Raw genomic sequence first — 20131 nt, forward strand, 5'->3', positions numbered from 1 at the left:
AGCAAGGTCCCCATGTGGGCAGAGAGGGGACAGGAAGAGGCAGAGCCTCAGGGGGAAAGGACGAGTGGGGCCTTGGGGCGGAGCACAGGTGGGACCACAGCCGGGGCACCCATCCTTTCAGTGGTGGTGCACTCCAAAGGCAGCAGGCTGGCTGTTTGGGGAGGCTTAGCCTCTCTGACCACTTATACCTGCTGCCTATGTATGCCAACATCATAAACCCACCTCAGTGAGAGGCATAGGACATATATCTGTGTACTTAGGGAGATGCAGTGTCTGTGTAGACACTGACAGCCGGGTTGCTGCTGGTTCTCTGCTCCAAGCCAGGCTGCCACTCAGGCTCCTGGCTTGGGCTGCCACCTGGGCTCTCCACTCCACACTGGGAGCCCTGCTGCTACCTGGGGTCCCAGCTCCCCAGTACCCGCCAGGAGCACGGCAGGCTACCACACTCCAGGTGCACATCTCCCCGTCAGAAGTGAGAAGCCCCGCACCACTGCCCCCTGCTCCTGGCTGGGAGTGTGAAGGTGAGAAGCGCCGGGAGGCAGCTGGGGTCCTGGTGGGTTGCTGCGCAGAGCTAAGGGCCCTCAGTCCCCCACGTTGCCCCTCTTCAGTCAGTGGAAGCACTCCTAGAGAGGACGTGCACCACTGACAGGAAAGTAGTATGGACATCAGCCACTGCAATAATTAATGTGGTGGTATCTAAGTCGACTTAACATAGGTCGACTTAAGATTGCAGTGTAGACATAGCCTTAGATGGTTAAATGGTCAAATGTTTCCTTTCTGCAAGCGTTGATGATGTGGTTGTAGTTTTCTGCATCATTTCCAACTCTGAGCTTTCACTGTGATTGCTGATTTCACTAGATCCTTTCTTAAACCTAGAACAGTTTTATGTTAAAAACAAATAATCTTCTTGTGCAATTGTATTAGTAAAATCTTAGGTTTCAGTTCCATATGTGGCCTATTCCAGAGCTCAACTACTGTTATAATTAGAAAGTTTTCCAAATGTCTAACCTAAATCTCACTTGTTGCAGATTAAGCCCATTACTCCTTGTCCAACCTTCAGTGGACATGGACAACATATGATCACCATCCTCTTTATAACAGCCTTTAACATATTTGAAGACGGTTATCAGGTCTTTCCTCACTCTTCTTTTCTCAAGAGTAAACATGCCCAGTTTTTTTAACCTTTCTCATAGGTCAGGTTTTCTAAACCTTTTCACATTTTTGTTGCTTTCTTCTCTGGAGAGTCTCCAATTTGTTCACATCTTTCCTAAAGTTTGGCACCCACAGTTGGACACAGTACTCCAGCCAAAGCTTCCTCAGTAGATCAGGACAGTGACCTCCTGTGTCTTACACCCCAGAACAATATCAGTCTTTTTCACAACTGCATCTCGTTGACTCATATTCAGTTTGTGATCCACTCCAACCCCCAGATCCTTTTAATCAGAGCTATCACTGAGCTAGTTATTTCCCATTTTCAATCTCCCATTTTCAATTTTATTTTTCCTTCCTGAGTGAAGTACTTTTTACTTACCTTTATTGAATTTCATCTTGATTTCAGACCAGTTCTCCAGTTTGTCAAAGTCATTTTGAATTACAACCTGTCCTTTAAAGTGCTTGCTACCACTCCTATCTTGGTGTCATCTGCAAATTTTATAAGCATATTCTGCACTCCATTATCCAAGTCATTAATAAAAATATTGGATAGTACAAGACCCAGGAGTGACCCCAGCAGAACCCCATTAGATACACTCTCTCAGTTTAATCATAGAATCATAGCATATCAGGGTTGGAAGGGACCTCAGGAGGCCATCTAGTCCAACCCCCTGCTCAAAGCAGGACCGATCCCCAATTAAATCATTCCAGCCAGGGTTTTGTCAAGCCTGACCTTAAAAACTTCTAAGGAAGGAGATTCCACCACCTCCCTAGGTAACGCATTCCAGTGTTTCACCACCCTCATAGTGAAAAAGTTTTTCCTAATATCCAACCTAAATCTCCCCCACTGCGACTTGAGACCATTACTCCTTGTTCTGTCATCTGTTACCACTGAGAACAGTCTAGAGCCATCCTCTTTGGAACTCCCTTTCAGGTAGTTGAAAGCAGCTATCAAATCCCCCCTCATTCTTCTCTTCCGTAGACTAAACATCCCCAGTTCCCTCAGCCTCTCCTCATAATTCATGTGTTCCAGTCCCCTAATCATCTTTGTTGCCCTCCGCTGGACTCTTTCCAATTTTTCCACATCCTTCTTGTAGTGTGGGGCCCAAAACTGGACACAGTACTCCAGATGAGGCCTCACCAGTGTTGAATAGAGGGGAATGATCACGTCCCTCGATCTCCTGGCAATGCCCCTACTTATACATCCCAAAATGCCATTGGCCTTCTTGGCAACAAGGGCACACTGTTGACTCTCATCCAGCTTCTCGTCCACTGTAACCCCTAGGTCCTTTTCTGCAGAACTGCTGCCGAACCATTCGGTCCCTAGTCTGTAGTGGTGCATTGGATTCTTCCATCCTAAGTGCAGGACTCTGCACTTGTCCTTGTTGAACCTCATCAGATTTCTTTTGGCCCAATCCTCCAATTTGTCTAGGTCCCTCTGTATCCTATCCCTACCCTCCAGCGTATCTACCTCTCCTCCTAATTTAGTGTCATCTGCAAACTTGCTGAGGGTGCAATCCACACCATCCTCCAAATCATTTATGAAGATATTGAACAAAACCGGCCCCAGGACCGACCCTTGGGGCACTCCACTTGATACCGGCTGCCAACTAGACATGGAGCCATTGATCGCTACCTATTGAGCCCGACAATCTAGCCAACTCTCTATCCACCTTATAGTCCATTCATCCAGCCCATACGTCTTTAACGTGCTAGCAAGAATACTGTGGGAGACAGTGTCAAAAGCTTTGCTAAAGTCAAGGAACAACACGTCCACTGCTTTCCCTTCATCCACAGAACCAGTTATCTTGTCATAGAAGGCAATTAGATTAGTCAGGTATGACTTGCCCTTGGTGAATCCATGCTGACTGTTCCTGATCACTTTCCTCTCCTCCAAGTGCTTCAGAATTGAAGTTTGACAGTGAACCACTGATAACTACTCTTTGAGTAGGGTATTTCAACCAATTGTGCAACTACCTTATAGTAATTTCATCTAGCCACGTGTGACTGTGTCAAAATTTTCAGAGGAACAGCCGTGTTAGTCTGTATTCGCAAAAAGAAAAGGAGTACTTGTGGCACCTTAGAGACTAACCAATTTATTTGAGCATGAGCTTTCGTGAGCTACAGCTCACTTCATCAGATGTATACCGTGGAAACTGCAGCAGACTTTATATACACACAGAGAATATGAAATTGTTTCATATTCTCTGTGTGTATATAAAGTCTGCTGCAGTTTCCACGGTATACATCTGATGAAGTGAGCTGTAGCTCACGAAAGCTCATGCTCAAATAAATTGGTTAGTCTCTAAGGTGCCACAAGTACTCCTTTTCTTTTTGTGTCAAAAGTCTTACTGAAAGCAAGATCCATCTTATCTGATACTTCCTCCCATCCAATAGGCCAGTAACACTGTCAAAGAAAAAAATAGGTTGGTTTGACATGGTTTGTTCTTGACAAATCTATGCTGGCTATTCCTTATAATCCTATTATCCTTTAAGTGCTCACAAATAGATTATTTAATAATTTGTTCCAGTGTTTTTCCAGGTATTGAAGATAGGCTGACCAGTCTATTATTCCCCAGGTCCTCTTTGTCTCCCTTTTTAAAGATACATACTATGTTTGCCGGTGTCCTATCCTTTGGGACCTTGCCCATCCTCCATGAGTTTTCAAAGATAATTGCTAGTGGTTCCAAGATAGCTTCAGCTAGTTCCTTGAGTACCCTAGGATGAATTTCATCAGGCCCCACTGACTTGAATACGTCTAACTTATCTAAAAATTCTTGAACCTGTTCTTTCCCTATTTTGGCTTGCATTCCTTTCCCCTGTTTTTGTTTGTTTGTTTGTTTGTTTGTTTTTTAAATATTAATTGGGTTATATATCACCATTAACCTTTTTTAGTGAAGACTGAAAAAAATAGGCATTAAACACCTCAGCCATCTTGATGTTGTCATTACTAGCTTACTTTACCCACTATGTAGAGAACCTACCCTTTCCTTCATTTTTCTCCTTATCCTAATGTGTTTAAAGAACCTCTTCTTGTTGGTCTTTTATGTCCCTTACTAGATGTAATTCATTTTGTGCCTCAGCCTTTCTGACTTGGTCCCTACATTTTGTGCTCCTCTTTTGTTCACCTCCTCAGTAATTTGTCCATGTTTCCACTTTTTGTAGGACACTTTTTTTTGATATTTCAGGTCATTAAAGAGTTCTTGATGGAGCCATGTTGGCCTCTTTCTATTTTTCCTATTTTTTCTTTGCACTGGGATAATTTGCAATTGTGCCTTTCATCTTGTCTCTTTGAGAAACTACCAGGTCTCCTGAACAGCTTTTTCCCTTTAGATTTTCTTACAGTGGGACCTTACCTATCAATTCTCTGAGTCTGTTAAAATCTACTTCTCATGATCAGTCATGATCATTTCATGATCACTTTCACGCAAACTGCCTTCCGCCTTCAGATTCGCTACCAATTCCTCCCTGTTGGTCAGAATCAAGGCTAAATGACTGTCTCCCTGGTTACTCCCTACACTTTCTGAAACAAAATGTTGCCTCAATACCTCCAAGAATTTACTGAAAAATTTATGTTTTGCTGTATTACTTTTCCAACAGATGTCTGAGTAGTTAAAATCCCTCATTACTATCATGTCTTGTGTTTTGGATATTTCTGTTGTTTGTTCTAGAAATGCCTCATCTACCTCCTCTTCCTGATTTGGTGGTATGTATTAGGCCCCTACCTGGCATCATCCCTATTTCTTACCCCTTTTATCTTTAGCCAGGGACTTTCAGCTAGTCTGCCTCTCACTTCCTTCTGCACCTCTTGATGTATAATGCAATACCTGCTCCTTTTTTATCTTGCACATCCTTCCTGAAGAAGCTATACCAATATTCCAATCATGAGACTTATCCCACAAGTCTCTGTGATGCCAATTAAGGCCTAATTTAGCTTATGTATTAATACTTCCAGGTCTTCCTGTTAATTCCCCATAATGGTTGCATTTGTTTCTAGACATCTAAGATGTTGAGCAGATTCCCTTATTGATTTCCCTCCTGTTGCTCCTTTACCCTGTTAAGTATCAGAGGGTAACCATGTTAGTCTGGATCTGTGAAAGCGGCAAAGAGTCCTGTGGCACCGTATAGACTAACGGATGTATTGGAGCATAAGCTTTTGTGAGTGAACACCCACTTGTTCAGATGCATGTGTCACTGCTGGTGAGAATATGCTTCACGGTGGCAGGTTGTCTGTGGGCGAGGACATGCACGTTTCAAAACTACAATACCCGCATGAGGAAATAAGGAAACAGATCAACAGAGCCAGACGTATACCCAGACGCCTCCTGCTGCAAGACAAGCCCAAGAAAGAAACCAACAGAACTCCACTGACCATCACATACAGTCCTCAGCTAAAAACTCTCCAACGCATCATCAGTGATCTACAACCCATCCTGGACAACGATCCCTCACTTTCACAGGCCTTGGGAGGCAGGCCAGTCCTCGCCCACAGACAACCTGAAACATATTCTCATCAGCAACAACACACTGCACCATAGTAACTCTAACTCAGGAACCAATCCATGCAACAAACCTCGATGCCAACTCTGCCCACATATCTACACCAGCGACACCATCACAGGACCTAACCAGATCAGCCAGACCATCACGGGTTCATTCAACTGCACGTCCACCAATGTAATATACCATCACGTGCCAGCAATGCCCCTCTGCTATGTACATCGGCCAAATTGGACAATCTCTACATAAAAGGATAAATGGACACAAATCAGATATTAGGAATGGCAATATACAAAAACCTGTAGGAGAACACTTCAATCTCGTTGGACACACAAAAGCAGATTTAAAGGTAGCCATCCTGCAGCAAAAAAACTTCAGGACCAGACTTCAAAGAGAAACTCCTGAGCTTCAGTTCATTTGCAAATTTGACACCATCAGCTCAGGATTAAACAAAGACTGTGACTGGCTAGCCAGCTACAAAAGCAGTTTCTCCTCCCTTGGTGTTCACACTTCAACTGCTAGAAGAGGGCCTCATCCTCCCTGATTGAACTAACCTCGTTATCCCTAGCCTGATTTTTGTTTGCATATTTATACCTGCCTCTGGAAATTTCCACTACATGCGTCTGAAGAAGAGGGTGTTCACCCACGAAAGCTTATGCTCCAATATGTCTGTTAGTCTATAACAGGGGTCGGCAACCTTTTAGACGTGGTGTGCCGAGTCTTCATTTATTCACTTTAATTTAAGGTTTCGCGTGCCAATAATACATTTTAATGTTTTTTAGACGGTCTCTCTCTATAAGTCTATATTATAAAACTAAACTATTGTCGTATGTAAACAAGGTTTTCAAAATGTTTAAGAAGCTTCATTTAAAATTAAATTAAAATGCTGATCTTACATCTCTGGCCCGCTCAGCCTGCTGCCGGCCTGGGGTTCCATTAACCTAGGCCGGCAGCGGACTGACCAGGGCCGGCGGCCGGGACCTCAGACGAGCAGTGGGCTGAGCGGCTCAGCCCGCTGCCGGTCTGGGGTTCCGTCCCCCGGCTCCTGCCAGCCAGGGTACTGGCTGCCAGCCCCGCTCAGCCCACTGCCGGTCTGGGGTCCCAGCCCTGCACACATAGAGTAGGTGCCTACCTTCTTCCTGGTTCTAACCATTCTTTTCCCCTCTCTCTCTGCACTGAGCTGAGGGTGGGAGTGCACTGAGCACAGGGCTGGGGGTGAAGGAGCAGGCTGGGGGTTGGGGTACAGGGTCTGGCCAGGAGCTAGAATGAGGGAGGGGGCTCAGGTTTGGGGCAGGAGGTTTGGGTGTGGAGTGCTTACCTGGGCATCTCCCATTTGGTGCGAGAGGTGCAGGTGGGAATATGTGTGTGTGTGTGTGTGTGTGTGCAGGAGCTCCCATTTGGTGCGCAGGGTGGGGGTGGGGGGTGCAAGAGTCAGGGCATGGGGTGTGGGGGTGTGTGAGGAGGCTGCAGGAGTCAGGGTAAGGGGCTGGGTATGTGTGGAGGGTGCCGGAGTCAGGGCTGGGGTTGTGGGGGGGGTGCAGGGGTGAGGGAGAGGGCTGGGTATGTGTGAGGAGGGTTCAGGGGTCAGGGCAGAGGGCTGGGGTGTGTGGGGGGGTGCAGGGGTCAGGGCAGAGGGTTGGGGGTGTGGGCTGGGGTCGTGGAGGTGCTCCCAGCCCCCTGCCCTGAGCAGCTCACGGCAGGGGGCTGGAGGGGATATGCCGATTCCACCCCCTTCCCCAAGGTCCCCAAGGAGCACTGTGGCTCCGATTTTCCCTCTCCCCCTCCGTAGCAAGGGCCGTCAGCTGATCAGCTGCAGGGAGGGAGAGGAGGAGGGGCAGGAACCCAGCACACTGGGGGAAGAGGCGGGGGGGGGAAAGCTTGCTTGCCCTGCAAGGAGAGAGTGGGGGGGGGGGCAGAGAAGAGCTGGCCGGGCTGTAGACAGCAGCGTGCCATTAAAAATTGGCTCGCATGCCACCTTTGACACACAAGCCATAGGTTGCCAACCCCTTGTCTATAAGGTGCCACAGGACTCTTTGCCGCTTTACCCTGTGGTAATTTTCCATTTGACTCCCAATATCTGGCTCTGTTTATGCTCACATGTGAGTTTTTGTCACCTGCCCCCTTTGAAACTAGTTTAAAGCCATCCTCACTTGGTTGGCACCTTGGCTCAAAGATGGTCTTCTACTTCTTGGTCAGGTGGATCCCATCTCTTCCCAGCAGACCTTCTTTCCAGAACAGCATCTCATGGTTGAGGAAGCTAAAGCCCTCCCATTGACACCATCTGCAAAGCTATGCACGCATCTCCAAGATGCACGTGTCCCTCTGTAGGCCCAAGCCCTCAACTTAGAAGATGAATACAACCTACACTCTCAATTCCTTCACTTTGTCTTCCACAGCCCTGTAGTGTTTGCTTGCCTTACCACTAGACACGAGTAGTATGCAGGGGCGGGGCGGCCTCTATTCCACCCCATAGTGGCCTAGGGGGACTGAACTACATGCCTGCTCTCTGACCCTGAGTGATGATGACAATTTGTGTGTTAATTTGGCAGGTGATGGTGACAATTTGTGTGTTAATGGTTTATAAAGCTTTAACATTTTGAATATCAACATCTAGTCTCACTAAATAATTGTCTGACCCCCGCTATTATTTCCTACAACTGTGAAAATTTAAATTGCTAAACAGCTTTAAAAAACACTTAAAAATACATGTTGATATTATCCTTCAAAATTAAAATTAAAAATAGAATTCTGCCATCCTACGTATAAAGGTCAAGAAGCAATTTTCCCCTCAAAGAATTGCATGGGTTGTTTGTTGTACTTGATTTTGATTTTTTCAGGGTGAAGTGGGTTGAAGGGAGGATTGGTGATCATCTAAAGCATCAGGTACAGCTACTGTTAGATGTCAGTAGTAGGCTAGCTCCAATAAATTCTCTGATAGAATTTTCTGATCCCATTTTAGCTGTTATTAGGGTTAAATAATTTAAAGTTAAGCTATTAAAGAGCCATTATGAGAGTACTCATAATCTTGATGGTGTAAATGGAACATATAACTTTCAACAGTGTTTTCTCTCAATCTCTCTCAAGTCCCTTGCATCCTGAATAAACCCTAAGTGTGTGTTTTCATATCTAACACATTTGTTTATATAGTATGTTAGTAAAATTTCATAATGATATCCTAATCTCAAGTGTATTCTTTCCGTATGTCTCTTTTACTTAAAAAAATCTGACAAATGTCATCTATTTTTCCCTGAGAACATACAAATCATACATTTAAGGCAAAATCACCTCAATAATATCACTTAGGTGCAAAAGCATACTGTGATTGCATCTCTTCTAGCTTACTGTAAACTGACTGACAGTTGAACAGTTGATTATTTGAAGAGCAGCTTGTCACAAGATAGAAATCTATGCTTTTGAAACTATTTGTTGAGATCTTATGTCACAAGTTTGCTTTGCAGCCCTCTGAAGACTAGCTACTGCTCTTCAGTGTTTATTGTCAAAATATAGAGCCAGCTTTTTGGCCACTGTCAGAATAGAGTATATGATTCTACTTCAGGATCTTTTTTTACTTACACAGTTTTTGATACCTACTGTTTTTAAGTGCTGTAAATCTTCCTTCAAATGTTCCTTCCACTGAATAAAATCAGCCAGATAAAACAGGAACAGTGGTTCAGGATGAATAAAGAGGCTAAGATGGTACTTTACATAATGCCATAAGAGAAAAGAAAACCACTCATTCTTATTTATTGCTAATTTTGTGCAGTGCTTCTGCCAAGGTAATCGCAAAAGATATTCACATAGCCTGAGACTGAGAGATTCTTATTCCAAATACAGTGATCATTGCTTAACCCTGCTGGGGGGTTAAGGGATACTATAATAATACAAATAAATAATAGTAATAAGTGTAGTTTATTAAAGAGTAAGCAAGAGGCACCTGTTAAACCTTAGGGACTGACCATTTTCCTAGAGTTAATGGAGATGCCACCGTTGGGCAATGTGTGAAGAAAGAGGTAAGTTTGTGAACTCTCAGAGGAGGCTGGGACTCACAGCAGGAATGTGTTGCATTCTACACCCTTCCCCACCCCATGCTAGGATCCTTGCCCCTTCCTTGACTTGTAAGCATAACTTGCCCCACTTCACTTTCCTGCCAAGGCCTACCTCTTGCCTCATACTACAAAGCACCAGTGGGTATGTGGAAGCAGGAGAAGATGTGGTAGATGGTTAGATAAACTATGGAGTCCAGAGTGGCTGACCATCTGGTGTGTGAGGGCAATTTGGCACTTTTGCAGAAGAAGCTTCTTCCCATGTTCATCGCACAGGAGCAGTGGGGTTTAGGATGGGCTCTAGTTAGAATGAGGGATGTGAGAGAGATTGAATAAATCCAGGTGCAGGGAGAAAGGTGTTGTGGCAGGGAAGGAGATGAGAGAACCAGGAAAAGAGATGACACAGCTCCAGTGTCCAAGATAATTCGGAGAAGTTCTGGAAGTCTGGGTAAGTCTTCTTATGGGCGTCTCACAAACCATGCTGTTTCTACTCAGGGGAGTCATTTTAAATCATATGGATTAGCCTGACAGTTCCCACCCTGCAGTTACTATCCATCTCTCAACAACCAATTATGTGGAAATTAAACATATGTAATAAAAACACAGCAAATATTAATTATTGTTACTGCAGAAAATAAAGTAATCCTACTTCATCATTTGGAGCCAGGGTGCACTTGTGACTCTCATTGAACTGAGTCAGCAGTGTGCCCTTGTTGAGTCAGCAGTGTGCCCTTGTTGCCAAGAAGGCCAATGGCATTTTGGGATGTATAAGTAGGGGCATAGCGAGCAGATCGAGGGACGTGATCGTTCCCCTCTATTCGACATTGGTGAGGCCTCATCTGGAGTACTGTGTCCAGTTTTGGGCCCCACACTACAAGAAGGATGTGGATAAATTGGAGAGAGTCCAGCGAAGGGCAACAAAAATGATTAGGGGTCTAGAACACATGACTTATGAGGAGAGGCTGAGGGAGCTGGGATTGTTTAGCCTGCAGAAGAGAAGAATGAGGGGGGATTTGATAGCTGCTTTCAACTACCTGAAAGGGGGTTCCAAAGAGGATGGCTCTAGACTGTTCTCAATGGTATCAGATGACAGAACGAGGAGTAATGGTCTCAAGTTGCAGTGGGGGAGGTTTAGATTGGATATTAGGAAAAACTTTTTCACTAAGAGGGTGGTGAAACACTGGAATGCGTTACCTAGGGAGGTGGTAGAATCTCCTTCCTTAGAGGTTTTTAAGGTCAGGCTTGACAAAGCCCTGGCTGGGATGATTTAACTGGGAATTGGTCCTGCTTCGAGCAGGGGGTTGGACTAGATGACCTTCAGGGGTCCCTTCCAACCCTGATATTCTGTGATTCTATGATTCTATGATTCTAGGCCAGTCCCAGTCAAGGATCCCAGGGCAGAATTTTATTTGATCCTCATCTGTTTTCCTGCCTATTTTGCTAAGGAGAGAGGTGACTGTATAAGGAGAGAGGTACTATATAAATGCAAGCTTTGCCTTTTTATTTATTTATGTATTTACTTGCTTTCTTTGTGTCCAGGTAATCTGGGCTCCCAGCTGGTTGAGTATAAAGAAGAAATGTACATAACATCTGATTGTGGGAATACCTGGAGGCAGGTAAGGAAGGAGAAATAAGACACTTGAAACTAATTTTGAGCATCAAATTACTATTTTCATTGATTGATTGATTGTAACAACAGTTATCACATTTAATGTATTAACTAATTAAGCCTTCTAATCCTCCTGTAGATGTAAGTAGCTATTGTTGTTCCCATTTTACTTTGAAACTGAGATGAAAGGGGAGATTTTCACAAGCAGTAGTGAGAATTAGGTTCCCAGCTGCTATTGATGTTCAGTAGGAATAGGGCACCTATTTTCTCCCTTTGAAAATCTCCTCCTGAGTAACTTGCACAAGGAAAGTGCAAGTCTTTTTGGTTTTGTTTTTTTTTTTTGTTTTTTAATTATTAGCCTTATTTCAGGATATTCAGAATGTATATACTCAGAGGTCAGACTTAGGATGCTCACATGCAAAGGTTTTGTACCTGATTAGCTAGAAAGGAAGAAAATCTTTTTTTCCCCCAGTTTAAAATTGGTCAGACCTTCCCCCTTCCCCCCAATGATGTTAATAACAGAATAATAACAACACTTCAAACTTTCCACAGAGTTTGAAATCACTTAAATCTTGTTCCTTGTGGCCATTTTGCAGGGGTCATCTATCTCCTATTGTTGTCAATGAAATCTCTGCCTCCTGACAGCATAGGAAGTCACCATCTTCCCTAGCTTGACTGAAGTTGGAAGCAGTTGGTGATGGTGGCCAGTTTGAAAGATGGCAATTCTTAATGAGTTTTTCTGAAGGGAAAAGCTTTATGCCTCAACTTCTGCTGATGGATAAACTTTCAGTTCTGAAAAATAGCAGCCAAAATAAGCATTCATCCTACATATTTATTTTCAATTGCTACCTGCTGCACAAGATCAGATCAGATCAGTAGAGGGGAGAGGAGGGAGGAGAACACAAGGGTTTGTGTATGATTGTGTGCATGTGCAGGGAATGTAGGAGGTGCAGTAGAGATGGGGAAATAGGGGTAAGTATGCAAGGAATAAAGAGGATATGGAAAGGAAGGGGGAAATGATGTATGGGCATGCAGGGGTGTGTGAGAAGGTGTAAAGACAGGGAGAAACTGGAGGACAGGAGGGAGAGGTGAACCAGAATTTATTCTCTACAGCTGCTTTGCACTGCTCTGGTGAAATAAGGTAGCTATAAACCCACCTTAAGTGACCAATATGGGAATAGTATAAAGCAGCCACAGCATACCTTCAGTGAAAATAGCCCTTAAGCTGAAATCTTTAAAAATGCTTTAAAGTTGCTGCTTCATGTCTTCACATCATTAGAAACATCACATGGTAATAGTCTATTTGGCTTTATTTTGTGTTTGTATATGAAATTTCTAATTAAAAAAAAAGACATTCCCAGTTAAAAACTATAGTAAAATTGCTGTAAAGTTGAGAGTACATATCACTAATTTAAGGTAAAATACATTACAGGGATGTTGTAATTACCCCAATACCAAGTGTTATGATCCTAGGAAATTCAGAGTTAAGGTTAACTTTTTAAAAAAATCCAAACCTAAGATATGGAATGGACATGCACAGTTAAGGCACTCAAGCAGCTCAATCTTTGGATAGCCTTAACTGTGCTCTTTAAGGACAACATGAGGGAGAAAATGTGACTTTTAATATTTTGTTTAATGTAATCTGAAACAACAAACATGAAAATACCTTAATCATAATCTTATGATAATTGCATGACATCAATTAAGTTTTGAATTTCCTGGTTTTACACTGTTTGGATTTGGGATCATTACAAACATCCCTGTAATGTATTTTACTCTCAATAACAAAACACAATAGTATAACGTGAAAGATGAACATGATATTAAATCAAATAGGTAGTAACCTAAGGTCCTTCAGGAAATGAAAACCAGCTTTGAATGAGATTCCTTCCCCACTCAGGCTTTATAACAGTTTTGGGCCTCATTGAGCAGTTTTCTGCTGTCCATTTTTTTAAAACCGTGACTGGCCTGTCTAGTATTGAGGGTGATTTTAGTATTTTTCCACTTCGTAGCGTAACACCGACAGACCCCAGTCATTGGCGGGCGGAATCAAACCTTAGACTTCTGAAGCTTAGTGCGTGAGCTTCTACTGCATGAGCTAAAAGCCAACTGGCTAGTAGCTAAGTCTGTAGAGCAGACTCATTTTATCTCTCTAAGTGGTCTCACTGCCGCTAGATGGGACAGAACACCACACCCAGAAAATGTGTGGAATACAGTAGCACTCTGATAGTGATGATGATTATTATTATTATTGCAGAAGAGTGTAGCACCATTGTGCTAGGGGATGAGTAAACAAATAGTAAGAGACAGAAATTACCCAAGTAGCTTGCAGTTTAAATAGACAAAAAAAATATTGGGGAAATAGCATTATCCCTGTTTCACAGGGTGGACATCTAAGACTCAATTGTGAGAGATCAATTGTGTGGTCCAAGGTTACACAGAAAGTCTGTGACATGGCCAGAAATTGAAGCCAGATCTCTTGAGTTCCAGTCCAGTGCCTTAATTACAAGACCATCCTTCTCTCTACATGACACCTCTGTATTAGACAAGGTAGAGAAACCTTTGCTTAAGCAGGACAAGGCTCAGCAACTTTGTAACCATCCAGGCACCAAAGAGAGGTACAGATTTTCTTCTCCAAGCAACCAAGAGATGGGTAGCATCTCTAACAAGCACAAAAAGCAAGAGAGGCTGGAATCACTCCCTTTCAACAGCCAGGAAGAGAGAGTCAGCTAAGACAATTGTAGGAAAGTGTTCCAGCTTGGAATTTAGGAATGGATTTTTCTTGGTGAACTACACAGGGGACTGGGTGCATTTTTGCCTAGCTTTGAGTTCAAGGTAATGCAGAATTAAATCTCATAGGATAAATCCTCACCAGGTGTAAATCAGCATGGCTCCATTGACTTTATGCTGACTTTTACTAGTAGAGAATCTGTTCTGGTGTATCAACAGCTATTGCAGTAACAAAGACATAAACAATACACCATGAGAGAGAAAACAGTTGGCATTATTATGAAGCAAATAAAATTCCCTAAATATTACAAAAGAGCTACAAAGGATGGAGGACGCATGAGGTTCCAATGGTGTTGCCCTGTAGCAGCTGGCCACCTGAAATGACTAAACAAGTTCTAGTTAGTGGAGATGATCTCTAATTCATTAATTTGATTGTAGTTATGGAGAGAATTATGATTTGCACAGTTGAGACTTGCATATTTGAACTGCTTATGAGCATAGATAAGCATGCTGCGGTGGACTAGAAGCTAGGAGCTCCTGACTTCTAATGTCCGCTCCAATGCTAACTTCACTTTTTACTTTGGGAAAGTCCCTCTTAGAGGATAGGGGTTACCGTGTTTCCTTATGTGGGAATTTGGGGTAATATTTATTTCTGTAGTGTACTTCATTGGGTGAATTAGTTCATGTTATTACAGTGTTCTGAAGATGAAAAGCTACTCCTATAAGTGCTAAGTGTTTATACTGTGAACAAACAGAAAATTAGGAAAAGATGGAGATACATATTGGTGCTATTCCCTGTGTATCTTAATGGAAACAGAGGGCTTGACCACACTCACCTAGGCATTATTTATTCCTCTTGCTCGCTAATGGAAGGTAGAAGGTTATCACAATATGATTTTAATATTCCTTTCTGTGAAAGCATTGGCAGAGTGCCAGTATTATTCACTGGAAAGTGAATTAGTCCTGGAACACTTTATGCCCTTTTCAACTGCACACTCAAGAATAAATAACACTACGTTGTATTAGATGCTCATGTTGTTCATAACTATTTTCTATTGGCTCTGCCATTTTGATGGTTTAGACCTACATCTAACTTATCGTGAGTCTTAAATTATATGAATTATTGCACATGCATATTATGGGCCCAGGTAAGAAGTCCTTCCTTGGTCTTTAGTCATAGACTGAATAGAGACTTAAAAATTAAGTCCTATGGGCCTGATCTGATACCCATTGAATTCACTGACATTCTTTCCACTGACTTCAGTGGGATTTGAATCAGGTCCTGATCTGAAATTCTTCCATAGATTCAATAAATGTTTCTGTTTCTAATTAAAGTCTTGTTTAGTGTTGCTATTTTCAGTCCCTTCTTTATAGACAATATTTACACCAAAAGATAGATATAAAAACATTCCAAGGAATAGGTGAAATTAAACAAGCAATCAGTACCAGCAGAACGGAATCACAGCTTTAAGAAGAATATAGAGTAAAACTGTGGTATCCAAGCTGTATAACCATGAGCTGTACTTCCCTCAGTGGTATCCATCCAGCTCTAGCGCCCTCTGAAGTGGCACACGTATGCATCGGTATAAGGGGAGCAGCCAGCTGCCCTCTCCTTCAGTTCCTTCTTACCACCAGTGATGGTGCTGGAACGTCCCCTTGCCTCAGCAAGCTTTCCTTTTCAACTGTACCTACTTGTGAATCTCTTGTATATATTTCTGAGAAAGCTTGTATAGTTTGTTAGTTCCCTTAGTGCATAAGTTAGAAATAGTTAGTTAGTCCCCTATGGGACTTAGCCTAGAGACAGGGCATGGTCTGATCCCCAGGCTTCAAGCCTTGTGACTACTGCAAAAAACCTATGCCAGACAGTGATCCCCATCAAAGCTATCTGAAGTGTTTGGGGGAGACCCACGTGGACAACAAGTGTTGTAAAAGTTTCAAGCCGCAACCCAAATGCGCTCCTTATGGAGTTGGCCCTTACACCAGCTTCTGAGCTGGCTAGATCAAACTCCTCTCCAAGCACCACAGCATCCCCATCCCTGGTACCTGTTAAAAAGCAAAGAAAGACCGGGAGAGGGCATTCTCCTATGTCCTGTAAAAGGAAGGAAAGAGCCAGAGCAAAACGCAGGGCAGCTCCTCTCCTCCAGACGATGACCAGGCTGCAGCACCCGGTGAGCTGTCGAATCCCCTTTGAGACCCTGGGAAGCAGCAGAGGCACTCAGTACCTGGCGGTACCGTCCATGCCAGAGGCCTTTCAGGCTGCTAGGGACATATTGTCCCTTCTCATGCCACCCATGCCGAACCAGAGGGGTGCCCCATTCGAGGGGTAAACCAGTCCTGGGACCTTTCCAGTGGTCCCCATCAATGTGGCACCGCTCCCCGATGAAGGGGGTGCCCCACCAGTGTTCACCTGAGCACTGCTGCCAACCCCCCGGATATGGGTCGGCTTACCTGTCAGCATTCCCAGCGTAGTTCCGAGGACTCTAGGCAGCCTTCCCCAGGATCCCAGTGCCAATTGGCAGCTCTCTGGTGCAGACCTGTGGAGGCACCTTGCCAGTCCCCAGAGTCCCGGCACCGATCCCCAGAGCAGCCGAGTCCATCTCCAAACTCGTGGCACCACTCTGGAGAGTCAAGATGCCAGTCCCCAGAGTCCCGTCATCTGTCTCTGGTTCACTGCTACAGATCCCCATGGGCACGTCAACGAGCTCCTGAGCCAAGATGCTGATCCTCTCGCTCCTGCTTTCACTCCTGGTCCATGGAGCAGCACCGCTCTCAAAGTGTGAGGTGTCAATCACTGGGGTACAGGCACTGTTCTACCAAACGCTGCCACCGGTCACTGGAAGCGCGGCACCGAGAGCCATCTTCCCAGTACAGGTCAGCAGTGGAGACCTACACAGAGGGCTGACAGCCCAGGAACAGGGTAAACAGGCAGCATCAGTACCGTCCTGGTCCCCCAGATGAGTCTCTCCCTCCTCAGGCTCAGAGAGTGAGGAGGAGGATTTGCTTGCAGTCCAAGGCCACCCACTTGGGGCATCAGCATTCCCGTCGGGACCACCAGTGGCCACAGGGCCTCAGGGCCAGTGGCTGCCTCCCTGGCAGCTATGGAACCCCTCGGGGTTTTCCCAACAATCACAGGGGCACCAATCAGACTCAGGGCATCTGAGAAACAGTGACAGTCTCCTGTCCACCCCCGGACTTGGAAGCGGAGTCAGCGCAAGGTCCCCAGGATCAGCCAGCCTCCGCTGAGGCACCCCCGGTGGAGGCTGCAGAGTTGGCAAACCTGCCGTTACCTGCCTCCTCATCCTCTTCACCTGATGAGTTGGTAGCAGGACCTTCCCACATGGTTCCCAAGGATGATGTAAAGGGTAACCAGGAGCTTCTAAAGAGGGTGGCATCTAACCTGGGGTTCGAGGCTGCGGAGTTGGCGGAACCCTCCAACTCACTGTTTGATTTTTAAGCGCAGCAGTCCCTTCCAAGGTGGCATTGCCCGTCCACGAGACAGTGGTAAAGCTGATCAAGGCCTTGTGGCCAACTCCCTTCTCCCTGCCCCCCATCTCCAAGCGGGAAGAGAGAAAGTATTACGTCCCTACTAAGGGATTTGAATACCTGTATACAAACCCCACTCCAAGCTCACTGGTGGTATCAGCAGCCAATGATAAGGAAAGACAAGGCCAACCGGGATTGACCCCTAAGGATAAGGAGGCGAAGATGCTTGATCTCTTTGGCAGAAAGATTTATTCTATGGCCAGTCTCCAGCTAAGAGCGGCCAACCAGCAGGCCTTACTTGGCCATTATGATTTTAACATCTGGCAGTCCATGGCTAAGTTTGCAGACTTGTTGCCAGAGAAGCCCAGAAAAGAGTTCCTGGCTATTCTGGATGAGGGCAGAGCTGTGGCAAGGGCAGCCCTCCAAGCAGCCTCAGATGCAGTGGACTATGCTGCCCGGACCATGGCTTCGGCCATTTCCATGAAGCGTGCATCCAGGTTGCAATCGTCAGGCCTGTTGGTGGAGGTTCAGCAGTCCATCCAGGACCTCCCCTTCGATGGCTTGGCACTGTTCATGGGACAGACAGCAAGTTACATGACCTGAAAGACTCTGTGCATTACTCGATGCATTATGCCATCACCCAGCAGGCCAGAGATGATGCTGGATTTGGCAACGCTGTGTTGCAATCAACACGTCTATGAACTCCTACCAACCTCGGATACTGCTTGGGAGTCACTTAAAATGGAATGGACATGAGCAATCACTCGAAGAAGAAAAAACGGTTATTAATCTTTCGTAACTGTTGTTCTTCAAGATATGTTACTTATGTCCTTTCCATGACCCACCGTCCTTCCCCTCTGTCAGAATTCCGGCAAGAAGGATATGAGGGAGGGGAGAGCTGCCGGCACTCCGTATACCAGCACATACGGGCGTCACTCCAGAGGGCGCCAGAGCCAATCCCCTACGGATACCACTGAGAGAAAAACTTACAGCATTGGTTCACGTGGTGAGCACACACACCTATAATGGAATGGACATCTCACAACAACACATCTCAAAGAACAACAGTTACAAAAGGTTACTAACCGTTTTTTTTTTTATTTGAGCAGAAGTTCAGAGCAGGTTTGTAGAGGAATCCAAACTTTGCTTATCCGATTACATCTGATCAGATCCTTTCGAAGTGCATCTAAAATTAGTGTCTATCCATTGCTGAATTCTCTAAAATATGCAGCTGTATGTAATAAGCAGACAGGACTATAAATTTCTCATATCTGGTGCTGGTCTGTAAATGGGAGAGCCAAAGAGATTCTTGAAACTACAGGATTCTTTTTAAATAAGTTCTTATTAGGTGAGAGAAAGATATGCAGCCAAGCTTCTAGCTAGGGTGTTCCTGCTTTATTAATGCTTCCTCATTCCTTGGAGTGAATGTGAATGTACTTGGGGGGTAAAGAGTTTTCTTCTACACTTCAGTCTATCACTGATATGGCTTCAAAATGGGTAAAGAGAAGCTGTTAGCATTGTCGGTATTTTCTTATTCTCAAAGGCAAAGTAAAGCAAACGTCTTGTTCACTTTTCTTTGTCAGGTTGTATAACGGGTACAGTGTCTGTGTATTAGTTTTCAAGGAGTGTGCATTAATGATCACTTTATCTCATGCTGCTGTGTTAAATGAAGTTTGACAGACATCTGAAGCAAGCAGACACTTTCTTATGACAAATCTCAGATGTAGAAAGGAAAATATATTTATTTATTTAGTGCTTCCAGTAATTCAGGCTAAGCTTTTTCCTTTTTTTCCTTTTCCTTCCTCATGCTTTCATCAGTTATTTCGGCTCTGGGCTTTCAAAGGATTATTTTAATTTTCCTGGTATATAGTCTCCATTAAGCCTAGGTATTGTTTAGATAGGTTGCTGTTGAAAAGTCTGCGCTGACCAACAGCTGCCCCACAATAGTGTGAGATAGCTAATATTTCCCTCTGCTTAAAATAGGAAATAACTGTGTATCTCAGATACCATTGTATACTAACTTGATCAATCTAGCCTTTGTAATAGTAATCACCATACTCTTATTTTCCTTTGGTTGTTTGGCTGCAATTTCAATAGTTTATGAATATCAAGAATATTGAGATTCAGGACTTCCACCAGAGAGATTTTTGTGCAAATCTTTGAGCTGTGGAAAAGAGAGGGAAGAACCCTACATTTATCCTCAAATCTTGGTTATGATTCATCGCTTGTGTCACCAAGCCAGTATCACATATGTCCTAACTTTTTAGACCATTCAAAAGTCACAAAGTGACCTCATTGTTAAACTGCACAGAGTCTATAGTTAGACAAAGTAAGTATTAATAATAGCTTCTTTATCCTGAAAATATAACTCATACCAATTTACATCATGTTCTGTACATTTTGAAGAATGTGTTAGAATCTCACAGACAGAAATAACTTTCCTGTTTTTCTTAGAATTACACTTCAAGGCATGCTATTTTGCAAGACATATAGAATATGACAAATACCTTAAGTAAGTTGTTAGGTCACAAAAAGATATATAGTGGGAAAGAATAAAGAATGCATATTGTTAGAAGCACGAGTCTGGGCTGAGATCACCTACCGGCATTTTTAT

At 44.1% G+C, this 20131-nt stretch overlaps 1 protein-coding gene across 5 annotated transcripts in view; it reads left to right on the forward strand.

The window, feature by feature from the left end:
* SORCS2 (sortilin related VPS10 domain containing receptor 2) overlaps window positions 1-20131 on the forward strand; it is an 843749-nt gene that overhangs the window by 762507 nt on the left and 61111 nt on the right. For all 5 annotated transcript variants that reach the window (XM_048848940.2, XM_075128050.1, XM_075128051.1 and 2 more), the window contains exon 12: window positions 11235-11311. In XM_048848940.2, the coding sequence (XP_048704897.2) occupies window positions 11235-11311 (77 nt within the window). The remainder of the gene's footprint in view (window positions 1-11234; window positions 11312-20131) is intronic.

This window comes from Caretta caretta, chromosome 4, assembly GCF_965140235.1.
Source record: "Caretta caretta isolate rCarCar2 chromosome 4, rCarCar1.hap1, whole genome shotgun sequence".
Taxonomy (NCBI): domain Eukaryota; kingdom Metazoa; phylum Chordata; order Testudines; family Cheloniidae; genus Caretta; species Caretta caretta.